The 22,990-nt window shown below is 42.2% G+C and overlaps 2 protein-coding genes across 6 annotated transcripts in view; one reads left to right on the plus strand and one right to left on the minus strand.

Moving 5' to 3' along the window:
* uhmk1 (U2AF homology motif (UHM) kinase 1) overlaps positions 1–22,990 on the plus strand; it is a 142,656-nt gene that overhangs the window by 84,399 nt on the left and 35,267 nt on the right. The window lies entirely within an intron of this gene.
* The window catches only part of nos1apa (nitric oxide synthase 1 (neuronal) adaptor protein a), a 410,966-nt gene continuing 399,088 nt past the window's right edge, over positions 11,113–22,990 (minus strand). For all 4 annotated transcript variants that reach the window (XM_078561751.1, XM_078561752.1, XM_078561753.1 and 1 more), the window contains one exon: positions 11,113–14,530. In XM_078561751.1, coding sequence (XP_078417877.1) covers positions 13,972–14,530 — 559 coding nt within the window. In that variant the 3' untranslated portion in view covers positions 11,113–13,971. The remainder of the gene's footprint in view (positions 14,531–22,990) is intronic.

A 22,990-nucleotide genomic window follows, 5' to 3' on the forward strand; every position in this document is an offset into this window, starting at 1 on the left:
AATACCATCCAAGACAAAGCAACCCACCTGATTGGCATCCCATCCACAAACGTTCACTCCTTCCGTCACCAACAAACAGTGGCAGAAGTGTGTACCATCTACCAGGTGCACTGCAGGAACTCACCAAGCCTCCTTAGACAGCACCTTCCAAACCCACAACCACTACTATCTAGAAGGACAAGGGCAGCAGACACATGGGAACACCACCACCTGAAAGTTCCCTTCCAAGCTACTCATCCTGACTTGGAAATATATCGCCGTTCTTTCATTATCACTGGGTCAAAATCCTGGAACTCCCTCCCTAACAGCACTGTGGGTGTACCTACACTACATGGATTGAAGAGGTTCAAAAAGACAGCTCACCACCACTTCTCAAGGGCAATTAGAGATGGGCACTAAATGCTGGCCTAGCCAGTGATGCCCACATCACATGAATGAATAAAATAAAAATTCATCCACCATGCCCCTCATACCCTCCATGGCAGCCTCATGCCCCAACCAGCCCCAGGCTTCTTTATATAGTCCATGCCAATTTAATGCCAACTCATGCCAAAACATGCCTCCCAACCCACAACCTTTTGCCCTTATACCCTCCATGCCAACTCACCCAGCATCCATCATGGGTCTCAGAAGCCATGGTGAGATGAAATAAAATAAAGTTCTAAGTATATATTGCAGACTTCACCAATTTAAAAAAAAACACGCTCACTTGTAAAACCAATTCAATGCATTTAGATTCCTTTGAGTACTTAATCCTTCAAAAAACAAACATTTCCTTCAAGAACTTAATCCATTTGCATTCATAGCCCCTTATCAAAGACAACTAATTTCTTTATAAGCACTTGAAGCTGTCAATGATATGGTGAACTTGCAGACCCCCTACTGTGATAATAATAGGTTATGGAAGCAGTTAAGCAGCATTAATTCTCTATTAATAGCCCTTAGGCTTATGTCAACAGACAACTTTTGAAATTGAAAGTAGAGTCACAACAGTCTTTTTTTATTTCAAATATTTAAAGGATTTGGGGATTTAAATGACTTGACCGCTTGACAGCTCCACAGAGCTTATCCACTTTTTACGCACATTCATGTCTACTATTACCAATCCCAAAGTGGGGCATATTATCTCTTGCAAAGGGAAACTTACCTTGACAAAAGGGATACCTTTTCTCTCCAAATAACTCTGGCAGCTTTAGACCTTTTCTTTAAATGTCTAAAGCCCATGAGTTATGTTTTGGAAATCCCAGTAACGAAAATTGGATCTCTTTTAAGGCAGCTGCAATTTTACATATGCAGCTGTCTCTGTGAATCACAGATGTGCAAACTACAACTTGTCCCCATTCCCTCCCACCCCTGGGGAAAATTGTGGGTGCTGGGTTCAGGGTTGGACTTCCAGAATCCGGGCTCCAGCGCCATTTTGGGTAAATCATGGAGCCTTTCTGGCATTGTGAAAATTCAGGCCTCATGCTGGCTATATATTAATACATTTCACATTTCCAGATGTTCTTCTGTTCTCTCCACTAGTAAGGATTCCATTTTTTCCCTACCATCGCTGTTAAGCTGACTGGTCTATACTTCCCTGATCATATTCTGTCCCAGTTCTTAAATATAGGAATTATATTAGCTATTTCTGGCTTTACACCTTTCTCTAATGGATTATTAAATAGGAGTAGTAATGATTCTAATAGCTTTTCCCTAGATTCTTTTAAAATATGTGGATGCAGTCCATCCAGATCAGGGGCTTTATCCTCTTTGACTTTGTCTAGTTTATTCAATACATCTTTTTTATTTTAAATACATTTATCTCATTGCACATCTCATTACATATTACACATCTCATCATTCAATGTCATATCTCTGTGCTTTATTTCCTTGGTATATACCAAGGTGAAATAATTATTTCACATTTCTACCATCCCTCTATAGTTACCTATGGTTTTATCCTTTCTATCCCTTAATGGGCGCTATTCCCATCACAGTCTTCCTTTTTTATTGATGCACCTGTAAATATTTTGTTTTATTCTCCTTGATAATTGAATTTAATAGTTCCTCTTTGCCTTCCTCATTGGGTTTTTGATTTTTGTCCTAATTTCTATGTATTCTCTTTTATCATGTACTCCTCTGTTGTCTGTGTGCTTAATGTGTGCCTCCTTTCTAAGCCTCAATTATCCCCTTCTGTCTTTATTCATGGAATAAATATATGGAATCCCACTAGTGTTTAGTTTGTTCTTTCACTTTAGCAGAATATATTTTTTCCTTGCACTCTGTTAAAGATCATTTTAAATTACTCATTGTTTTACATCATGGCAGGGAGGTGGGGGAAGAAATATGGAGCCAAATTAGGGAATTGAGTAAAAAACATGGAATAGTAATTATTTAGGGTTTCAGTTACCCTGATATTAATTGAACAGGAGAGGTTGGTAATGGGGAATAAGGGAATGGAGTTCCTACAATGTGTAAAATGTGCCAATATTGTTGTCCATTTTATTTTCCTAAGTTTTCTCAGCTTCTCAAAATCCGCTTTTCTCCAATCTATTTTTGTCATACTTATGTCCATCTCCATCATCATAAAGCATGTTATATTATAGTTACTATTGCCTAGATGTTCCTCTACTTTTACTTCTCTTATTTGCATTTCCATTATTAGATCCATGAGGGAATATTTCCTTGTTGGGCTTTTTACATAGTGGGTTACACATTGTAGGGACTCCATTCCCTTATTCCCTGTTACCAGTCTCTTCTGTCTAATTAATATCAGGTTAGCTGAAATCCCACATGATTATTATTCCAAACCTTTTACTCAATTCCCTAATTTGTATCTATATTTCTTCCTCCATCTCCTTTCCATGATTAGATGCTCTGTAAACTAACCTATTAGTGCGATTGATCCTTTATTTTCTTTTAGCTGTATCCATATGGATTCTATTTTTGTCTTGCTGATATCTGTATCCATTTTCCTACTGCAATTATCTTATCCTGGAAAAGTACTGCTACTCCACCTCCACATGTTCCCTATCTTTTCTAAATGGGCCGTAACTTCCTTGGAGTGGCAATTAATGTCCTGTGGGAGGAACCCCATGCAGGGTCAGGGGTAATGGGGAATACTATGGAGGGGTGAGTCCCCTAGGTGGGTTGAGGGTGCGGGGAGTCCCCTGGGGGTGTTGGTCTGGGTCTTTACAGTAGTTACCCGGCAGTTAGAAGAGGTTTTAATTCTTCTAACTTTCTCTGGGTAACTATTTGTGTAACACAGCCAGAACCATCCGAAGTTTGCGATTCTAATCACATTTCTGGATGGTTCCCAGAGCAGAGCAATTGCCCTGAGGAAGTATGCACTTCTGGGAAATAGCTGTGCAAACTCTTACTTGTGAAGTTCCGAGAGGGATTCCCCAGCACATCTTTGGGATACTCCCCCAATCTGACTGGGGAGCCCGGAAGCTACAGCCCATGTTATATCCAGCAATGTTTAGTTCCCAGTCCTGATTTTTCTGTAGTCATGTCTCAGTGATCCCTACTCTTCCCAATGCATCATTGCCACCAGCTTCCCTGCTTTACACTGCGTGCATTGCTGTACAGATATTTTAACTCATTTTTCCCTTTCCAAGTTCCTATCCAGCCGCTGTGAGATATCACTTTACCCTGGCACCAGGTAGGCAACATGCCCTTGGGAATTCTTGTTCTTGGCTGCAGCAGACGCTGTCTATTACCATAATTGTAGAGTTCCCTATTACTAATTTGCTCTTTCACCACTATCTCCACCCCAGCCACCTTCTACCTCCCCCCCCACCAACCCCCTACCCCGGACAGCCTTCTAAGTCACAGAGCCTTGTTCTGTATTGTGGCTGCCCTCCCTACAATCTTTCTTACTGTCCTCACAGGCAGTGAATACATCATATGTTTTGGACAGGACCAGTGTCTGAGGGACCTTCTTCTCAACCTCTCCTATGTCTGCACCACCTGGTTCCCTTTCAGTCATACCCTCCTTTTCCTTGAATCTGTGTTTTCCTCTGCGGTGTAACTATATCCTGGATAGAACTGTGCAGGAATCCCTCCCCTCCCTTATGTGTCAGAGACTCTCCAACTCACACTTCAGCTCAATAGCTCTGAGCTGGAGAGATTAAAGATGGAGACATCTCCTGCAACATGTTTGCTCAGGCCAGTCTCGCTGTCCACAAATTCCCACATTTTGCAGTTTGGACACAACCTATTAGTGGGTAAATTGGAAATGAAGATTGGTGATGTAAATAGCCCAAAGCCCAGCTTGATGGAGTACTGCTGCAACAGAGTACTTACTTAACTCGGGGAATTATTTGAGTGAGGGAATTTGGCACAGTAAGAGGTGTGTTCTGATCTTTTATAAACATATATCTTAGTTAAGCTTCAAATTTAATATAGTGCTTAAACTTTCCTGGATCTAGTTCAAACTACAGTCCTAGCTTAAAGAACAAAAGCATCCTTAAAACACATGAACCAATCACCTACCTGCTTGCCTAGTTCATGCCTCTGGACTTCAGCTCTCAGGTCTCAACTGTGTCCCAGCCTCTTCTTGGACCACTCCCTGTTTTATAAAAGATTAGAACACATCTCTTCTCTTACTGCGCTGAATTCCCTCACTCAAATAATTCCCCCAGTTAAGTAAGTACTCTGTTGCAGCAGTACTCCATCGAGCTGGGCTTTGTACTATTTACATCACCAATCTTCATTTCCACTTTACCCACTAATAGTTACCGATCACAAATGCTACCTTCTTCTAAAGCTTTGTCTCAAGGTTTTCAATACCTCCATATTTTGATTATTTCTACATGTTCAGACTTTTACTTATTATTTTAAAAACTGAAAGGACACAAATAATGAAATAAAATACTCACTAATCTATATTATTCTGGGCTTGTAATCCCTTGTACACAGAGCAGGAGCTGACTAGAGATTACATTATTGTGAGGATAAGAACATGAGCAATAAGAGTAGGAGTAGGCCATATGATCTCTCAAGCCTGCTCTAACATTGTGAGGTCATGGCTGATCTTTGACCTTTATTCCACATTCCTGTCGACCCTTATTTCCCTTGATTCTCAGAGTCCACAAATCTACCCATCTCAGCCTTCAATATACTCCACATTGAAGCATCCACAGCCCTGTAAGGTAGAGACTTTCAGAGATTCACAACTGAGTGAATAAATTCCTCCTCACCTCAGCCTTAAATGATTGATCCCTTATCTTGAGACTAATTCCTCTTTCCAGTCAACGGAAATAGCATCTCAGCAGCTATCCTGTCAAGCTATCTCAGAATCTTGTGTGTTTCAATGAGAACACCTCTCATTCTTCAAAACTCCACGATAGGGCTGTACAACAACTTCAACTATTGGGGGGTTTTTGTGATCAGGTTATTTGGGAAATACATCCCAATGAGTATGTACAGTATTTAAAGGTATAGCTCAGAATAATAAGAATCACCAGTAATATCACAGTCTCACATTTTAACGCCTGATATATTTAGTCACTCTATGCTCCAAATTTCAGCAGCACATTTAACCTGAGAAAATAACAGGTTTCAAACTCTCGCCCTAGGTGGTGCTGCCACAAAAGGCTGGAAACAAATGAAGAGAAAGCAAAAAATTAACTTATAAGTGACATCTGACAGCAGGCCTAAAAAGCTGAAAGCAAAATGCTGTGGATGCAGCATGTCTGAAATAAAAACAGAATACTCAGTAGGATTGGCAGCATCTGTGGAGGGGGAAACAGTTAACGTTTCAGGTCAATGAGGCGCACAGTTCTGATGAACGGTCAATTGTTTCTTTCCCCACAGATGCTGCCTGATCTGATGAGCATTTCCAGTCTATCTCAGGTCTAAAAGGCTCACTCAGCTTCTTTAAAATTGCCCCTGTAACCCAACATTAGAAGACTGTCTAGCCACTATTTTGTATATTCCTCAAACAGAAACCTTGATAAATGTGTATAGTGTATCAATAGTCTCACTTTCATTAAATACAATTATTGCTTTTCTTGCTGCATCAAACGCATTAAAAATGGGCTTCTCCAGAAGTTAACCATCACCTAATGGGAACAAATAACCAACAGCACATTTTTCCAAGCAGATACTGCGTTCAGTAGGCTGGGTTATGACTATCTTTAGATGTTTGCTGAGCAAGCTTGGACTGAGCGTGTGCAATTGTTGTGCTCAAAATAGTACATTTTCAGCGAGAGGTGAGCGGAAGAGGATGAAAGGCACAGATCGAGATGCCTACCTGCAGAGAGACCAGCGGCGGAGTGATGTCACGAACCACAACGTGACACAAGTGCAGGGAAAGCAGCTGATTGGTCAGTAAGATTGGTGAGTGTTTCTAGTCTTTAAAGTAAAAGTAAGGCTCTTAGTTTGTGTTTAGGTCTCTAGTCTTTTTCTCTCTTTTTCTTAAAAATAGCTTGTTAAGTACAAGATCGATACTGGTGAAAAAAAAATTACAATAAAGTGTAAAGAGCGGGATATTCTTCAAGTGTAAAGAACAGGGATACTAGAGTAATTAATTAATAAATTAAATAAAATATGATAGTGATGTCAGGATGGGTGATGTGTTGCTGCTGCAGCATGTGGGAGCTGCTGGACACCAAGGTGATCCAGAGCTAACACATCTGTAGTGTTTGCAGCTCGAGGAACTTCAGATCTGAGTTGAGGATCTGGAGTCCGAGCTGCAGACATTGCACCACATCAGGGAGGAAGTTACCTAGACACTTTGCTCCAAGAGGCGGTCACACCCCTCAGATTAGATAATTCAGATTTGGTCTGTGATCAGGGACAGGAGGGTGTGACTGCAGGTGAGGCAGGTATGGGGACCCAGGGGGTAGCGTTTGAGGAGGCTCGGCCCCTTCAATTGTTCAACAGTTACAAGGTTCTTGCAAGCTGTGTGGATGAGAAAGGGGACTGCAGGGAGGATGAGTGAACTGACCACGGCGCCGTGCTACAGGGAACCATTCAAGTGGGGGGAGGAAATAGGAATGCAGTAGTGAAAGGGGACAGTGTAATTAGAGGGATAGATGCTGTTCCCTACAGCTGTGAGCATGAGCCCCGAAGGCTGTGTTGCCTGCCCAGTGCCAGGGTTAAGGACATCTCCTTAGGGCTGGAGAGGAACTTGGAGTGGGAGGGGAGGGATCCAGTTGTTGTCATTGATAGGACTAGAAAGGAGGTTCTGCTGAGAGAATTTGAACAGTTCGGAGCAAAGTTAAAAAGCAGAACCTCTAAGGTAATAATCTCGGGATTACTACCTGAGCCACGGGCAAACTGGCATAGGGTAAATAAAGTCAAGGAGTTAAATGCGTGACTCAAAGATTGGTGTGGGAGGATGAGGCTGGGGAAATAATAATGGGAAACCAGGAAATAGCAGAGGAGTTGAATAAATACTTTGCATCAGTCTTCATGCTAGAAGACACTAATAGCACTCCAAAACTATTAAATAAGGGGCGGGGCGGGGGTGGGGAGGTTGCAGTAGTGGGTGGTAGGAAATAAATACAATAACTATCACTAGAGAAAAAGTACAAGGGGAATTAATGGTGCTAAAGGCTGACAAGCCCCCTGGACCTGATGGGTTGCATCCTAGGATATTAAGGGAAGGAGCTACGGAAATAGTGGATGCACTGGTAGTAATCTTCCAAGAATCCTTAGATTCTGAAAAAGCCCCAGAGGATTGGAAAACTGCCAATGTAACATCCTTATTCAAAAAGGCAGGAAGACAAAAAACAGGTAACTGCAGGTCAGCTAGCTTAGCACCATCGTTGAGAAAATGTTAGAGTCTATTATAAAGGATGTAATAGCAGAGTATTTGGAAATACATAATATAATCCAGCAGAGTCAACGTGGCTTCTTGGAGGAGAAATCATGCCTGACAAATTTATTAGAATTCTTTGAGGTAACAAGCAGAATAGATAAAGGGGAACCAGTAGATGTAATATATTTGGATTTCCAAAAGGCGTTCGATAAGGTACCGCCCATAAAGCTACTTAATTAGATAAGAGCCCATGGTATTGGGGGTAGTACATTAGCATGGATAGAGGATTGGCTAACTAATAGAAGACAAAGAGTTGGGATAAAGGGGGCATTTTCAGGATAGCAACCTGTGACTAGTGGAGTGCCACAGAGATCAGTGCTGGGGCCACAATTATTTACAATATATATGAATGATTTGGATGAGGGAAGTAAATGTACTATCACCAAATTTGCGGATGACACAAAAATAGGTGGGAAAGCAAGTGGTGAGGATGACACAAAGAGCTTACAGAGGGATATAGACAGGTTAAGTGAATGGGCAAAAACTTGGCAGATGAAACAATATGTGGGAAAATGTGAGGTTATGCACTTTGGCAGGAAAATAGAGGAGCTGAATATTATTTAAATGGAGAAAGGCTGCATAAAGCTGCAGCACAGAGGGATTTGGGGGTCCTGGTGCATGAATCACAAAAAGATAGCAGATAATAGGGAAGGCAGATGGAATGTTGACCTTTATTTCAAAGGGAATGGAGTATAAAAATAGGGAAGTCTTACTAAAACTATACAAGGCACTAGTAGACCACACGTAGAATACTGTGAACAGTTTTGGTCCCCTTATCTAAGGAAAGATATACTGGCATTGGAGGCAGTCCAGAGAAGGTTCACTAGGTTCATCCCAGGTGTGGAGGGATTTTCTTATGAGGAGAGGTTGAGTAGGTTGGGCCTATACTCATTGGAGTTTAGAAGAATGAGAGGTGACCTTATTGAAACACAAGATTCTTAGGGGGCTTGACAGGGTAGATGCTGAGAGATTGTTTCCCCTTGTGGGAGAGTCTAGGACCAGAGGGCATAATCTCAGAGTAAGGAATCGCCCATTTAAGACAGAGATGAGGAACAATTTCTTCTCTCAAAGGGCAGTGAATCTGTGGAATTCTTTACCGCAGAGGGCTGTAGAGGCTGGGTCGTTGAGCATATTCAAGGCTGAGGTAGACAGATTTTTCATCAGTAAGGGAACCGAGGATTATGGGGAAAAGGCAGGAAAGTGGAGTTCAGGATCATCAGATCAGCCATGGCCTCATTAAATGACGGAGCAGACTCGATGGGCCGAAAAGCCTACTTCTGCTCCTACATCTTATGGTCTCATGGTCTCCTTATGTTTAGTCGCTGAGAAATAAATCAATGCAAAAAGCAAAAGCAAAACAATTTCATGCATTTTCCCAGGACGGCATGCATTAACTCAGAACTGCCACAGGGAGGCAGAAGAAACACAATCTATTGGCCTTTATGGTGCCAAACAAGATGTTTATCATCTGCAGAGAAAGTAGAGTACAGAGTGTTGACAAACGATACTTAAATGAATCCACTTCATTGGCAGCCTTGAAATGACAAAAGCCATACAGGACTTGCAGCAAAATGCCATTTGGTAAAGGTGCCTTCAGCAAGCCTTGTTAAAGAGATTCATCTGTGCAATGCTTAATACTGAAGGGACACACTTTTCTATTAATGTATTTGACTGAATGAACTGGACTAAGGACTATAACACTGCATCCATCAAACTCAATCTGGTGCATCATGTAAGATTATGTTTTGTAAAATAATATTGCATTGATAAACATTGGGCTCAGTAGCAATGTTTTATGGTTCCAAGATGAAGTCTGTTGCGTGTGTGCATAGTTCTGATAGGAAACGTGCCAGACACCATCTTGGTAAAGTGGTTACTGTGCATGTGTTTAACATTTGCTGGAAGATTGCAGAGGTGGGTCAGTCTTGATATCAATCAGCCTGCATCGTTTGATTTGATGTCAGCGCTCCCAGTGTGAAGCTCCACTCTCCAGCTTCAACTCTCCTGTAACCTTGCACAACAAAAACATGAGCTACAAATCTGCTAGTGGACAAGGGATTGAAATATCAAAGCATAAATGCTGCTATACTGCTGCAAGTCCCAAAACTGAAGGTCTCTACAAGCATTCTCAGTTTAACATTTTGAGATGGGCATCTCAGTGATTAGTTGTTTATGAACTTCTGAGAATAAGCGTTGGAAAAGCAACTTCTGTTCTTGTCCGAAGTGCAGCTGGGGTTTGGGGTGTTGAATGTAATAGAAAGTAAGGAGTGAGTCCTTTTAGATTATGTTTTGTGTTTTGAGAAAGTTGAAAATTAGGAACATGTCCCCTAATAGATGTGGAACAAATTATAAATGCATTTGGTAGCATCTCTTTTAAAATGTACCGTGTGGTTAATAAATTTCCTCTCTAGGGATGAGAGGTAGAGGGAGGACACTGTACTCTCCACAAGGTGTGGTGACCGCCTCTGAGATGTCTTTTAATCCCTCCACATTTTCATTCTCTTTGTTCCTTGTAGTTCTTACAACACTATTTTGTAAATCATAGTCCAGCAGCATTTGTTTTATCAAGACAAAAGTACAATTCTGCAGATAAAAACAGAAAATGTTGGAAAAACTCAGCAGCTCTGGCAGCATCTGTGGAGAGAGAAACAGAGTTGACGTTTTGAGTCCGTATGACACTTCTTCAGAGCCCTAATGCTGGGGGGGATTAAGATGCCAAATAATTTCTTCAGCATTTTCCCAACACACTAAAATTGCACCAACATGAGACTTGACTCTCAATCATTCAATTACTGGTAAGAGTGATATGAAATGCATGCATTTAACAATCCCATCCAAACTAACCCGAGATGGAAAGCATAACTTATTTTTCATCGATTAGCTCATTTGCAAAGTCAAAATTAATAATAGACAGTTTTAATTATACTATATTTTGTATTAAAAGACACTTGAATATATAAAAGAGGTTAGAATGGCAGGCTCAATACTGGATGAATTTTACAGCACAGAAGGAGGCCATTCAGTCATTATGCCTTTGCTAACTCTTTGAAAGAGCTATCCAATTAGTCCCAAACGTCTGCTCTTTCCCATTGGCCCTGTAAAGATTTTCTTTTCAAATATTTATCCAATTCTCTTTAATAATAAACCAGTAACAATCCTGCTAGCTTTGGATCCAGGAGATGTAGACAGTGCTTTTAAAGACACCTCAGAAGTGATGGTGACCCTCACCCTAGAATTAACAATGTCACAGCTCCACTGACAGAAGGCTGATGCTTTCTTATCTAAAACCTTGCCAACAGTTTCAGGTAAATTGAATTTTTAATGCAATCTAAAATATCTCATTACAGCAACAAACTAAATCACTAAATTAAAAGAAATTTAATGAATAATTTTTCAGTACTCTCTTCCACAGGTGCAGTTGGTGTAATTACACAATATATATGCATATGGCAGTGAATTATAAAGAATGTGGGCTGCCTTAAACATTGCAAAGTACAATGGTATACTAATCTGTGCAAATCAAGGCAGGCGTGAATAAATATGTTAAAGTGTCTGAGAGAGAGAGAGGCTGCAAACACCTAGATTAACATTTGAAAAAAAACCCACAAATCATTGTGAATTTATTTTTAAGGATTTCAGTTTATAAAATAATGCATAAAAATGCTAAAGATTTGAAGTGTTAACATATGCATTTGAATAGAACAACTGTATCTGAAAACGCAATCAAACTTTGAGACTTCTACAAATATCAGTAGATTATAGCTTTTCAGAACATTGACATGGGTTGGCAGTTATCTCCACCAAGGCTAACCCCCTACCCTCCCACCATCACTTCTTTAGACTGAGAGTAATGGATATTAATCACATTAAAACACGAACAAAATCATGCCCTCTCATAGCAATAGTCCATACAAGTGTGGGTTTTAACAATTAGGGTTGTGTATTGCTGAAAAACGACACATGTTGTCAATGCTTTTTGTCCTGCACTCATCAGGACAATTTAATTTTTAAAAAAGTTTAATTCGTTCATGGGATGTGGGCATCGCTGACTAGGCCAGCATTAATTGCCCATCCCTAATTGCCCTTGTTCAGAGGGCATTTTTTAAGAATCAACCACATTGCTGTAGGTCTGGACTCACATGTAGGCCAGAACAGGTAAGGACAGCAGATTTCCTTCCCTAAAGGAACCAGATGGGTTTTTACAACAATTGGCAATGGTTTCATGGTCATCATCAGACTTCCAGATTTTTATTGAATTCAAATTTCACCATCAGCTATGGTGGGATTCGAACCCGGGTCCCCGGAGCATTACCCTGGGTCTCTGGAATACTGGTCTAGTGACAATACCAAATGTAAAGGGTACAACAGACCAATCAGAGTCAACCTGCCTGGTTTGAATTTAAACAAAGCTTGGCAGTTAACTGTCAATCATCAGTTAACTGGTACATTCTCCATGGCAACGTCTCTACCAATCAGAATCCTCTTGTCAACCAATCAGCACTCTCTTTTCACAAAGTACAAATTGTTGTTCCCTTTACATTTGGTAATCTTGAGAATTGTCCTGATGAGTGCAAGATGAAAAGCTTCAACAACATTGTCTTTTTTCAGCAATACTCAAGTTCTGTACTACTAAACAACTATTTAGACTTATGTGCAGATGGATGCATAATTCCCTCTTCATTCCTGCTGTGGTAATGAGCAAATCTGAGATAGATATAGATGTGGATATGGATACAGATGTGGATATGGGTAGAAATGGAGGGCTGGGGTTGGTGTTGGAGGGGAGAGAAATTGCCCTATTCTGTTACTGAAACTCTGCTACATTCTGAGTAACAGACGTAATTAAAACTAATAAACCATTAACAAAAATTTGACTTCACTGAAATACCTTTGGAAATAATTCCTGTCTAGACAGGAATTCTGCAGGGCAGCACATTGTATGTTAGTCTGAATGTGCAGGGTCTATAAGTACAGGGAGCAGCTATCGGTTGGACAGACAATTGGTAAGTAAGCAAATTGTGGTACATTTAAATAATACACTTCCTAAAACAGGACGTGCTGCCTCAAACAGATTATTATGAAGGCAGTATGGATTTATTAATGAAATGATGCAATTTATAAAGATTTATTTGATTTAGTCAGTGATGCAGTAATATTAACCTAAAATAAATTCTTTTTTCCTAAAAAAGCTACATTACCTTTCATTTTTAAAATTATGAATCACTGTCTATTCCTTGCCTACAGTTTCCCTTGCTCTGATTTTAAGATTCCAATACTTTATTTTCCCAAATAATCTGCATAGCACTTCCAACAGACTGTAATGTTTACTTCATTTTGCAGTCAGTTTGCAGAAAGTGTTTTTTTTTGAAAGAATATTTAATGAGGTGTTGATAAAACAAAATTTTACTGTGATAATGCTGCAAGTGCACAAGGCGTAATTCAGGCACTTAATGTTGTCTTGTTACACATTGGCTTTGTATATGGTAAAAGGTTATTAGTCACTTTGGTGAACAGGTAGAACCATGTCTGGATTTGCTGAGTTTTATGCATTTAATTAGCATTAAAATCTAGGCTTTGAGATTATATTGTGAGATAGGAGGTATGAATGGTTGATGGGTTGGTCCGAACTTAGTCTCTCTGCTATTTTAGCGGAGGGATTAATTTGTTTAAAATAAATAGGCTAACTGCACAGTTAAAAATGGGACAGAGGAAGTTAGGGCAAATGCATATGCCATTTGTGCTCTAGTGTAAGTTCAAGGCCCAGTTCTAAAAATTCCCTGCATTCTACTTTAGCCTTCTCACAATGTTCCAAGTGTACGCTGGACAATTTACCCTCTGGAAGCAGCACTAGCGATTGGTGGCCTTCCTATGATGAGTGTAAAGTTGGCCTCTCAGTCCATTTAAAGCTCAGAGTCAAAGCCAAACTGCTGCCTAATAAAGGACACCCACGCTAGTAATTACACCCCTTTGTTCAACCATGACACCAAACTCCAAGAGGCAGAAACACATTTCAAAAGAATAAAATTCAAGAGGTTTGGTGTGAAACTTCAGAAAAGGCTAAAGCACATTACAGTGAATTTCTCCCTTTTGAGACCATTCAACGGAAAGGGACACTGCTGTTCCGGTTTTAGCCAGTGAAGCAAGATCCCCACAACAACCTAGTCGAATGATAGCAAGTCTGGGTGGTGTTCTTCATTTTCAACACTTGAGCATCTTTGCCGTGGCACTCCAGAGTCCTCAGAGTCATTCCCTAAAAGGTCATCTTCACTAATGCTGATCCGCAAGCAAGCCTTGTCTGGATGCGGGGAGGAGGTCATCCGTTTCTCATGGCCAGTTGGCTTGAGTTTGACGTCCACAGGCTCCTTGTTTAGCAGATCAGGCACAGAGAGGGCTGGCTTGGCAATGTCTGCTACATTCTCCAGTGTGCTGCATGGCTCACTCTCTGATTTGGCCTCGGCAGTGAGGTTGGAAGTTAAATTCTCCACGCTGCTCGTGAGGGCAGTTTTGATACCATCGGCCTTACTTTCAGCTGCTCCATTCTTTTGCAGCTCTGTTTCATCAGGGCCTAAGGTGGATGGATCAGAAACATCACTACTGTTAACCACCGGCACCGATGATATCATCATGTCCTGAGTAGTCTTCAGCGCTCGAGGTGCCCTCTTTTTGACCGTTGGTGGCGGTGGCTCTAGTCGAGGGAAGGTGTCCAAAAAGCCTTGTCTACAATTAAAGAAGCAGTGCAGAAGTTAAAGTCTGAAATATAAAACATTTCAGGCACAAGCAAAAACATGAATCAGTCAGCACACAGACTTTTGGAAACCTAGGTGGATTCAATTTCTCTTCTCAACTCCCTGATATTCCTTGTTAGCGAAAGCGCTAATGCTTTCTCTTGCTGCTTACTTAACCCTGCCAATTGTAAAGGCCATTTCCTTAACAACTGGTCATCCTAGCCCTTGTGACAGAGCCTAAGGAAGAAGGTAGGATGGAAAGAAAAACAACTCCAATTATAGGAGAGGTGAGGAATAAGAACAGGGTTGAAAGCCAGAAGCTAGCCTGACTTTTGATTTTTAACCTTAAATGCTTACAAGTTATTTGAAAACAAAGAACTTTGTAGCCTTACGTACAAATAACTACATTTGGTGGCCATGACTTCAGCCACCTAGGGCTTCCCCTCTGGAATTACATTCCTAAACCTCTCCGCCTCTCTCCTTTAAGATGCACCGCAAAACCGACCTCTTCGATTAAACATTTGAGCACCTGTCCTAATGTCTCCTTGTTCAGCTCAGTGTCAGTTTTTGTCTGATTACACTCCTGTGAGGCACCATGGGATGATTTAAAACATTAAAGGTGCTACATAAATGCAAGTTGTCAATGTTTCAGTTTTGGTTTCATTCAGATGCATTTCCAAACTTGCCCTTTTGAGATCCATTCAGATTCACATATAAACCTTTACCAGCTAAGCAGAGCTCAGGTACAACTTATACAGAAGCCTAAGAGTTAGTATTAATTTGTATTGGTACTTTTAGCCAATACTAAGGGAGACATTCTGTGCCAGGGTGCAAAGAATGTATTATTAAGCAGCAGTGCTCAAATATTCATATATTCATTAGAATACAGTAGTTCAGTAGATATAATTAACATGTAGTCAGTCACCATAAAAAAATGCAAAAGTCAAATCTCTGTGGTGGATTGACTTACAAACCTAAGGCTGTAGCTTATGAGCATTCATCCACAAATCTTCGAGCACAAGAGCCTTACTTCCACATTACTGCAGCCAAAACCATATACTTCAGGACACATTACACACTGAGACAGCAATAGGTTTGTGTGCGTATCTGTTGGGGTTAGAGTAGTCACTATTACTTGGGCAAATGTGACAGTCAATGTGTGCACAGGAAGTTCCCACAAATTAGTTAATAAGTTAAAAATTGCTTCACCTCTTCTGTGATATTGGTTCAAGGGAGGGATGTTAGTAGGTCTCAGTTTAACATCCAAAAGTCAACACCTCTGACAATGCAACACTCCCTTGATACTGAACTGTTGCGTCAGCTTAAGTGAGGTGCAAGTCCTTTAGTGAGGCTTGGCCTTCTGACTTAGAGGGACAGTATGACCAATTGATCAATTTGATAGCAACAGGAGCACTGCACTAGGGAACATACAGGCCTGGTTTAGAAAACCATCTCCCACTATAACAACATCAATGTATTATCAAAGTCAATATGTACTGATATCTATTCATTCAAAAGTCCAAGGTGACAGTCAATATTAACACTGTTCACACCTAATGATGGCTGCCTTTTTAATGATTTTAATAAGGTTTTCCCATTGACCTGGCAGGTTATGACATTAGGATATAGCCATGGCTCAATGGTAGCACGTTTGCCACTGAGTCAGAAGGCGTGGGTTCCAATCCCGCTCCAAGAACTTCAGCACGTAATTTATGCTGACAATCCAGTGTAGGACTGAGGGAGTGCTGCATTGTCAGAGGTGCTGTCTTTTGGATGTGATGTTAAGGCTTCGTCTCCCTTCTCAGGTGGATGCAAAAGACCCCATGGGTTCTCCCCACTGTCCTGAGCAATGTTTATCGTCAAACCAGCATCACTAAAAACAGGTTATCTGATCATTATTACAATGCCAGTTGACCAATGTGCTAGGAGACCACATTGTGAAACCGGAAACAATGCAGTCTCTACATTGGGGAGACCAAACACAGATTGGGTGAACACTTTGAGGAACATCTCTGCTAAGTCTGCAAGCATGACCCTGAGTTTCTGATTGCTTGCTACAGAAATGCAAAATCACTTTTTAACAAATGGCTCTGGGTTTACCTGCAGTTCTACATTTTTGCTATTTGGTGTCACCGTGGAGCACTAGAGAGCCCACATCTGGCTCAAAATGTATTTTTTGGCTTCAAAAGCTTCTCCCAGGACTTCCTCAGCTCCGGGAATGTTCAAATTAACTACACTTGAAATCCTAGTAACCAATATTTTTATTTCACATGCTGCTAGATCAATATCTTTTGATAAGTACTGGGTCAGACCTTCTGTTCCCCAGGAGGTTGTACCTGGGAGGTACCTCAGAAGCTGCACTGGAGGACCCCCTGGACACAGGGAGCACACAGGAATTGCCTGGACAGTTCAAACTTCCAATGGGCAATTACTCTGCATCAGGAACTATCCGGAACTCCAATTTAAATCAGAGACTTCGGATGGTTCCGACTCTCTTAGCAGAATAGTTACCCAGGAAACATTAAGAAGGATTAAAACCACTTCTAACTCCTGGGTAACTATGGTACTGATACCCCCTGACCACACCCTACACACCCCCCGACTATCCTCCACAATCCCTGACTATCCACTGACTACCCCCCTACCCTAGGCTACCCCTGACTACCGCCCCACCTCCCAACTGACCGCTGGCACCCTGACCCATTCTACACCCACCTCCTGACTAACCACCTGACCCATCCCACCTGACCTCCCCAACGCATCCCACCTCCTAACCCCCCCAACTGACCACCCAAGCATCCCTGACCCATCCTACCCCAACCCCCGACCCATCCTACCCCATCCTATCCTACCCCTCCTCACCCCCAACCCATCCTATGCCCCCAATCCTACCCCTGCACCCCCCGACCCATCTTACACACCCATCCCCGACCCATCCTATCCCCCGCCCCAGCCCATCCGACACCCCTGACCCCTCCTACTCCCATACCCCATTCCTACCCCCATCCCGCACTACCTCCCATCCCACCCCATAACCCATCCTACACCCCTGACCCCTCCGACTCCCATACCCCCCATCCTACCTCCCATCCTACCCCCACCACCCGACTGACCACCTGACTTCCCCCCCAATCCATCATACCCCTCCTATCCCACCTCCTAAATGAGGGCCTGGAGCCCCTGCTGCACTGCACTTTTCTCACCCAGCCTGAGTCGGAAGGTCAGGTGAGAAAGGTGCAGCTCCTGACTAAGGTAAGTGAAAAAGAGCAGAGTGCCAATCCGACTGTGATTGCCACTTCTCGAAAGTTCGGGCCCAATATTTAATTATTTGCCAATGTTGTGATGTGGTAGCCACAGTTCCTTGTCCTCTGTCCTTCCCCCTCCCTCCTTTAGTGCCTTGCTGCTGCCCCCTCTGCTGCTCGTCTACAATCCAAAGACGGGAGAGGAAACACCCGGCAGGTTTGTTGCCTGCGCTCCCACTGGCTGTTTGCACATTACAACACCAGCACTCCCGCCTTTTACTGTCCACCTCTGGTGCTATTTTACTTTTTCAGCGAAACTGTTGCTTCTCCATTCTAAGCAGAGCTTCCTCTTTGCGCCATTTTACGCGAAGCTGCGCAAACAATTTTTTGGTGCTGCAACTTGAATAACAAAACTCGAACGCGGAATGAAGGCAACCCTTAGAACGGGTAACTGCGAAGAGGAAAAGTATGTGGACTACATGCACCATAGGCTTTTAACTTTAGGATGTCACTGCAATTCGTTGATTGTATTTACACTCTCCAAATCATTTTTAGTCTATTTGCAAGTTGGCGTTAGGATTTAATTTGTCTGCATGCTACTTTTATTGTACTGTTTAATCCTTAAATTTCTGTCCCAAAACATTTCCGCCTCTTTCTCCAGCTTTAAAACGCTCTTTAAAATCTACATCTTTGACCAAGCAATTGATCACCTGGGTTAATGCCTCCTTTTGTGGCTCAGTGTCAGATTTTGTCTTAATATACTCCTGTGTTGCATCTTAGGATGTTTTACTATGTTGACAGTGATTTATAATTGAAAGTTGCTGTTGTTGATCAGACCTACAAAGCATTGATCGCTGTGCTTTGGATTTATTACGTCTGACATGCTTTGCCCTGTTTTGATGTGAAAGGTGCTTACACGGATGGTTTGAAGCAATGCTGGCTTTATCGGACCAAAACAGCTTGCAATTCCTGAATTGTTCAGCACCCAAAGATGAGCTCTCACTGTGGCTGATCGAGGTTCCGGCCACTGTGAAGACCATTCAGTGAAAAATAACAAATAAGATGAATTTTGCATTTTGCGTCCATGATTAACAGGTAGTCAGATCAAAGGAGAATATACTGGCAGGGACTTGAGGGGCTGAATGGTGTCCTTCTGTGCTGTAATGACTCTATGTGATGACTCAATATCAGACCAGACAAACAAGTTCCAAATTCTAAAAAATCCTGAAACGATTGGTAATCTTGTACCTGCATAAAATGCTATTTAGCACAATGCATTTCAGTAGAATGCAATAATGAATCACTTGCATTTATATAGCACCTTTCATCACCTCAGCGCACCCCAACATACATTACAGCCAGTACTTTTGAAGTGTAGTCACGATTGTAACATAGGAAAGATTTGTCGGAATTTTACGCTGGCGGGATCTTAAGGTCCTGCCGAAGTCAATGGTTATTTGAAAGGCTGGCTGCATTTTAGGGTCCCGTTCCTGTTACAACAGGGCCGCAAAATTCCGCCCACTGGTTTCCTAGTTTGCTCAGTTGCACTGAAGATGAAGTGGGCCAAGTGTCTGTTTCTGGACCTGTCTGTATTTGTAGAAGCAGGTGTCTCAGGGAGAGTATATACAGTGTGCTCAGGCAGTTTGTAAACAGTTAGATGCCACCTGATCCCATTACCCAAGCGGCACTGCAGACCTTTGACAGATGCAGTGAGCTGTCACATCTGCCTCTCTACCTGAACCAGAGACGTGGTGGAAAGGGAGCAGTTTACAGCGTGAGGAGTACATTCAATCAGACTGAGTTATGACCAGACATTGACCTAGTCTGTAAATCTGTCTTTAATGCAGCTGGGTACAAAAGAGACACTAATCTCAGTATGCTTACAGAGCCAGCCTGTGAAACAGCAAAGCCGATATGGCAGTTGGATGAGTGAAGTCACAATGCCATTTTTGAGTAGTGCAGCAGTCATTTTCTAAAGGACCCCAATGCAAACATGCCCTCTGGTTATGCAAAACATTTTTGGATCTGAGAAAAATGTTTTAATGTAGTCATTTGGGTTCCTCCGCTGCTGGCCTATTAGGAGGAAGAATGCTGTAAATTCTCATTGCATTTATAGAACTTGTTGTGAGAGAAATGTATATTGTCTGTTTAGCATAATGTCCATGTTCAGAATTTGTTGCTTTGCTTCCATTTGTTGCACAATGGGAAGAACAGTGGAGGAAGAGTGGTGACTGGTATGGTGCCCAGAAGCTGCCAAAGTTACCAGACTCTTCTCAGTGCACCCTTTGTGGTATATGATCATCAGTAACTACCTCCTGTGCTGTCTGTATATAGCAATTCAGGCTGACACTCCCAGTGCAGTACTGAGGAAGTGCTGCATTGTCGGAGGTGTTGTCCTTTTGATGAGATGTTAAACCAAGGCCCTGTCTACCCCCGCAGGTCAACATAAAAGATCGCAAGGCACTATTCATAACAGAGCAGGGTCAATATTTATCCCTCATCCAACACCTAGAAACAGATTATCTGTTTGTGGTCAAAGGAAGGCTTAGATTGTTTTACTGAGAAGAAGGTGCAAGGTATTTACACTTAGAGACAAGAGTTTACAATGAATAGGCCCTGAGGCCTGAATTTTTGTGGAGACAGAAAGGCTCCGTGCCTTAGCCAAAATGGCACCGGAACCCCGAATTCAGAAGTTCCAGGGGAACGGGGGCGGGTTGGGGGGTGGGGGAGGGAGACATATTTCACACATACATGGTTCATGGAGGCAAGTGTGATGTTTAAAAGTGCAGCTGCCTTCACTCCAAAGCAACTTTCTTAGGTAATTACCCTATATCAACCACTTGTTTGAACCTTTCTAACCAATGAATACAGGACAGGTACCCAAGATGTCAGGATGGTCACCCCCCCCCACCCCTGTCCATCACTTAGCTCAAGGTCATTTTTTAGCTTGCCTCATGCTGAGGTAGCAGTGCTCCACTGGCAGCTGCCTTCTTCAGATGGAATATGGACCAAGGAAGATGGACAAAGACCAGGGAGGAGTTTCCTAACACTTCGACTGGAAAGAAGAATGCTGCCATCACAAGGTAATGGGATCAACACACTCTGCCTACCGTCTGTTTGTCCTTTGGGATCAGTGAACTGCTCTCAACAGGCTGTATACTTCACTGTTTACAGTGAAGCTCAACGCAAACTGGAGGAACAGCACCTCATCTTCCGACTAGGCACTTTACAGCCTTCCGGACTGAATATTGAGTTCAACAATTTTAGATCATGAACTCTCTCCTCCATCCCCATCCCCTTTCCGATCCCCCTTTTTTTTCCAATAACTTATATAGATTTTTCTTTTCCCACCTATTTCCATTATTTTAAAACGTATTTACATCCATTGCTTTATCTCTACCTTTTAGCCTATTTCGATCCCTTCACCCAACCCCACCCCACCCCCACTAGGGCTATCTGTACCTTGCTTGTCCTGCTTTCTACCCTTAATTAGCACATTCCTTAGATAATATCACCACCTTCAACACCTCTTTGTCCTTTTGTCTATGACATCTTTTGGCTATCTCCACCTACCATTGGCCCTCTATCCAGCTCTACCTGTCCCACACCCCTTAAACCAGCTTATATTTCACCTCTTTTCTATTTTTACTTAGTTCTGTTGAAGAGTCAAATGGACTCGAAACATTAACTGTGTTCCTCTCCGCAGATGCTGTCAGACCTGCTGAGTTTTTCCAGGTATTTTTACTTTAATTTTTGTATACTATTCCTGTCTATTTAGCTAATGCAACATACCTAAACTGTTACTTCTTAATAAACTACCTTAAATCACATGAATTTTCGACTGCCTATCTTAGGTGATCTGTGATTGACGTACCCTAAATCTTATATTTTATAAGGGATTAAGTACTTGAAGGGATTTAAATGTATTGAATGGGCTTTTATCAATGAGAGTTTTTAAAAAAATATATAGTGAAGTCTGTAATAGATACTTACAACTTTATTTTATTTCATCCTCGGATGGCTCCTGAGGTCTGCCCATGGTGGATACTGGGTGAGCTGGCACAGAAGTTGTAAGGGCAAAGGGTGAGGTGGGGGACGTGTTGCTATAAGTTGACACATGGGCTAATAGTGGCCATAGATGGGGGCAATAGGTTGGCACTAAGTTAGCATAAGGGCTACAAGGGGTCATGGAGGATGGGTACAGTGACATTGGTTGGCATGTAGGGTTGACGTGGGATGAGGGTGCAGGGCATGAGATGACATGGGTTGGCATGAATGGGGAGAATGTTGGGGGTGGGGGGCAGTGAGGGGTGAGGGCTAGGTGGCCTAACTACTTTAATTACAACTGGAACCAAGTCCCAGAACACGGAGGTGAGCCTTTTAAACAGCCCGCCTTAGCACTTGGAACTCCATTGGTTGCCCCTGCACTATTTCCGGGGGTGGCGAGCCTGACTCCAGCACATCCCCATCCCCTTATCATGGACCAAGATCCAGCTTGTTTGGGGAAGTTTCTTTTGAGTCAGGTTTGGGGAGTCAGGAAATTTCCCAGCTCTGAACCTGAGCCAGGAGCGAAAATTCGGGGCTGAGCCTCCCAAAGTCCCAGGAAGGTTTTGTAGGTACCAGGTTGTAAACAGTTGTGATGTAAACTTCCCATTTACTTCTAAGATAAAGAAAAGAGTTGGACTCTCATGGAGCTAATTAGCACTTCTACCTAGATACAGGGTTAATGTGTTTCTCATTGCCATTGGGAAGAGGGAAGAGGAAGCCACTTTTGAGATCAGGTTACAGGCTTCCTTACAAATCAATTATAATCACAGACAGATAGTAGTTCTGCGTCAACAGCAGAAAGAAGCTGTTTTTGGCTTTGCGACCTACCACAGCTGGATGGGGGAGGGAAATGGTCTCTAGTTGAAGAGATGCATCCTGCAGCTATCTAAGGATTCTGGGAGATTCATCCTGGCATGGCCAGAGGAAGAAGAATCATAGGAACAGGCTTTCCTGCTGGTGGTGGATTTAAGAAACTTGCTGAAAACTAAGAAAAGTGTCTGGAAATGATCGGTCAAAGTTACTACTCGGTGAAATGGAGGTACAAGAACCCATTGGAAGCTGGGAACTATTGTGGACTGCTTCACACAAGGACTGTAATTCCGTGGGTAGTATGGTGTATGCCAAGTATACAAGGGTATAGTACATAAGTATAATAATGTCCT

The sequence above is a fragment of the Cetorhinus maximus genome, chromosome 17, assembly GCF_964194155.1.
Source record: "Cetorhinus maximus chromosome 17, sCetMax3.hap1.1, whole genome shotgun sequence".
Classification (NCBI taxonomy): Eukaryota; Metazoa; Chordata; class Chondrichthyes; order Lamniformes; family Cetorhinidae; genus Cetorhinus; species Cetorhinus maximus.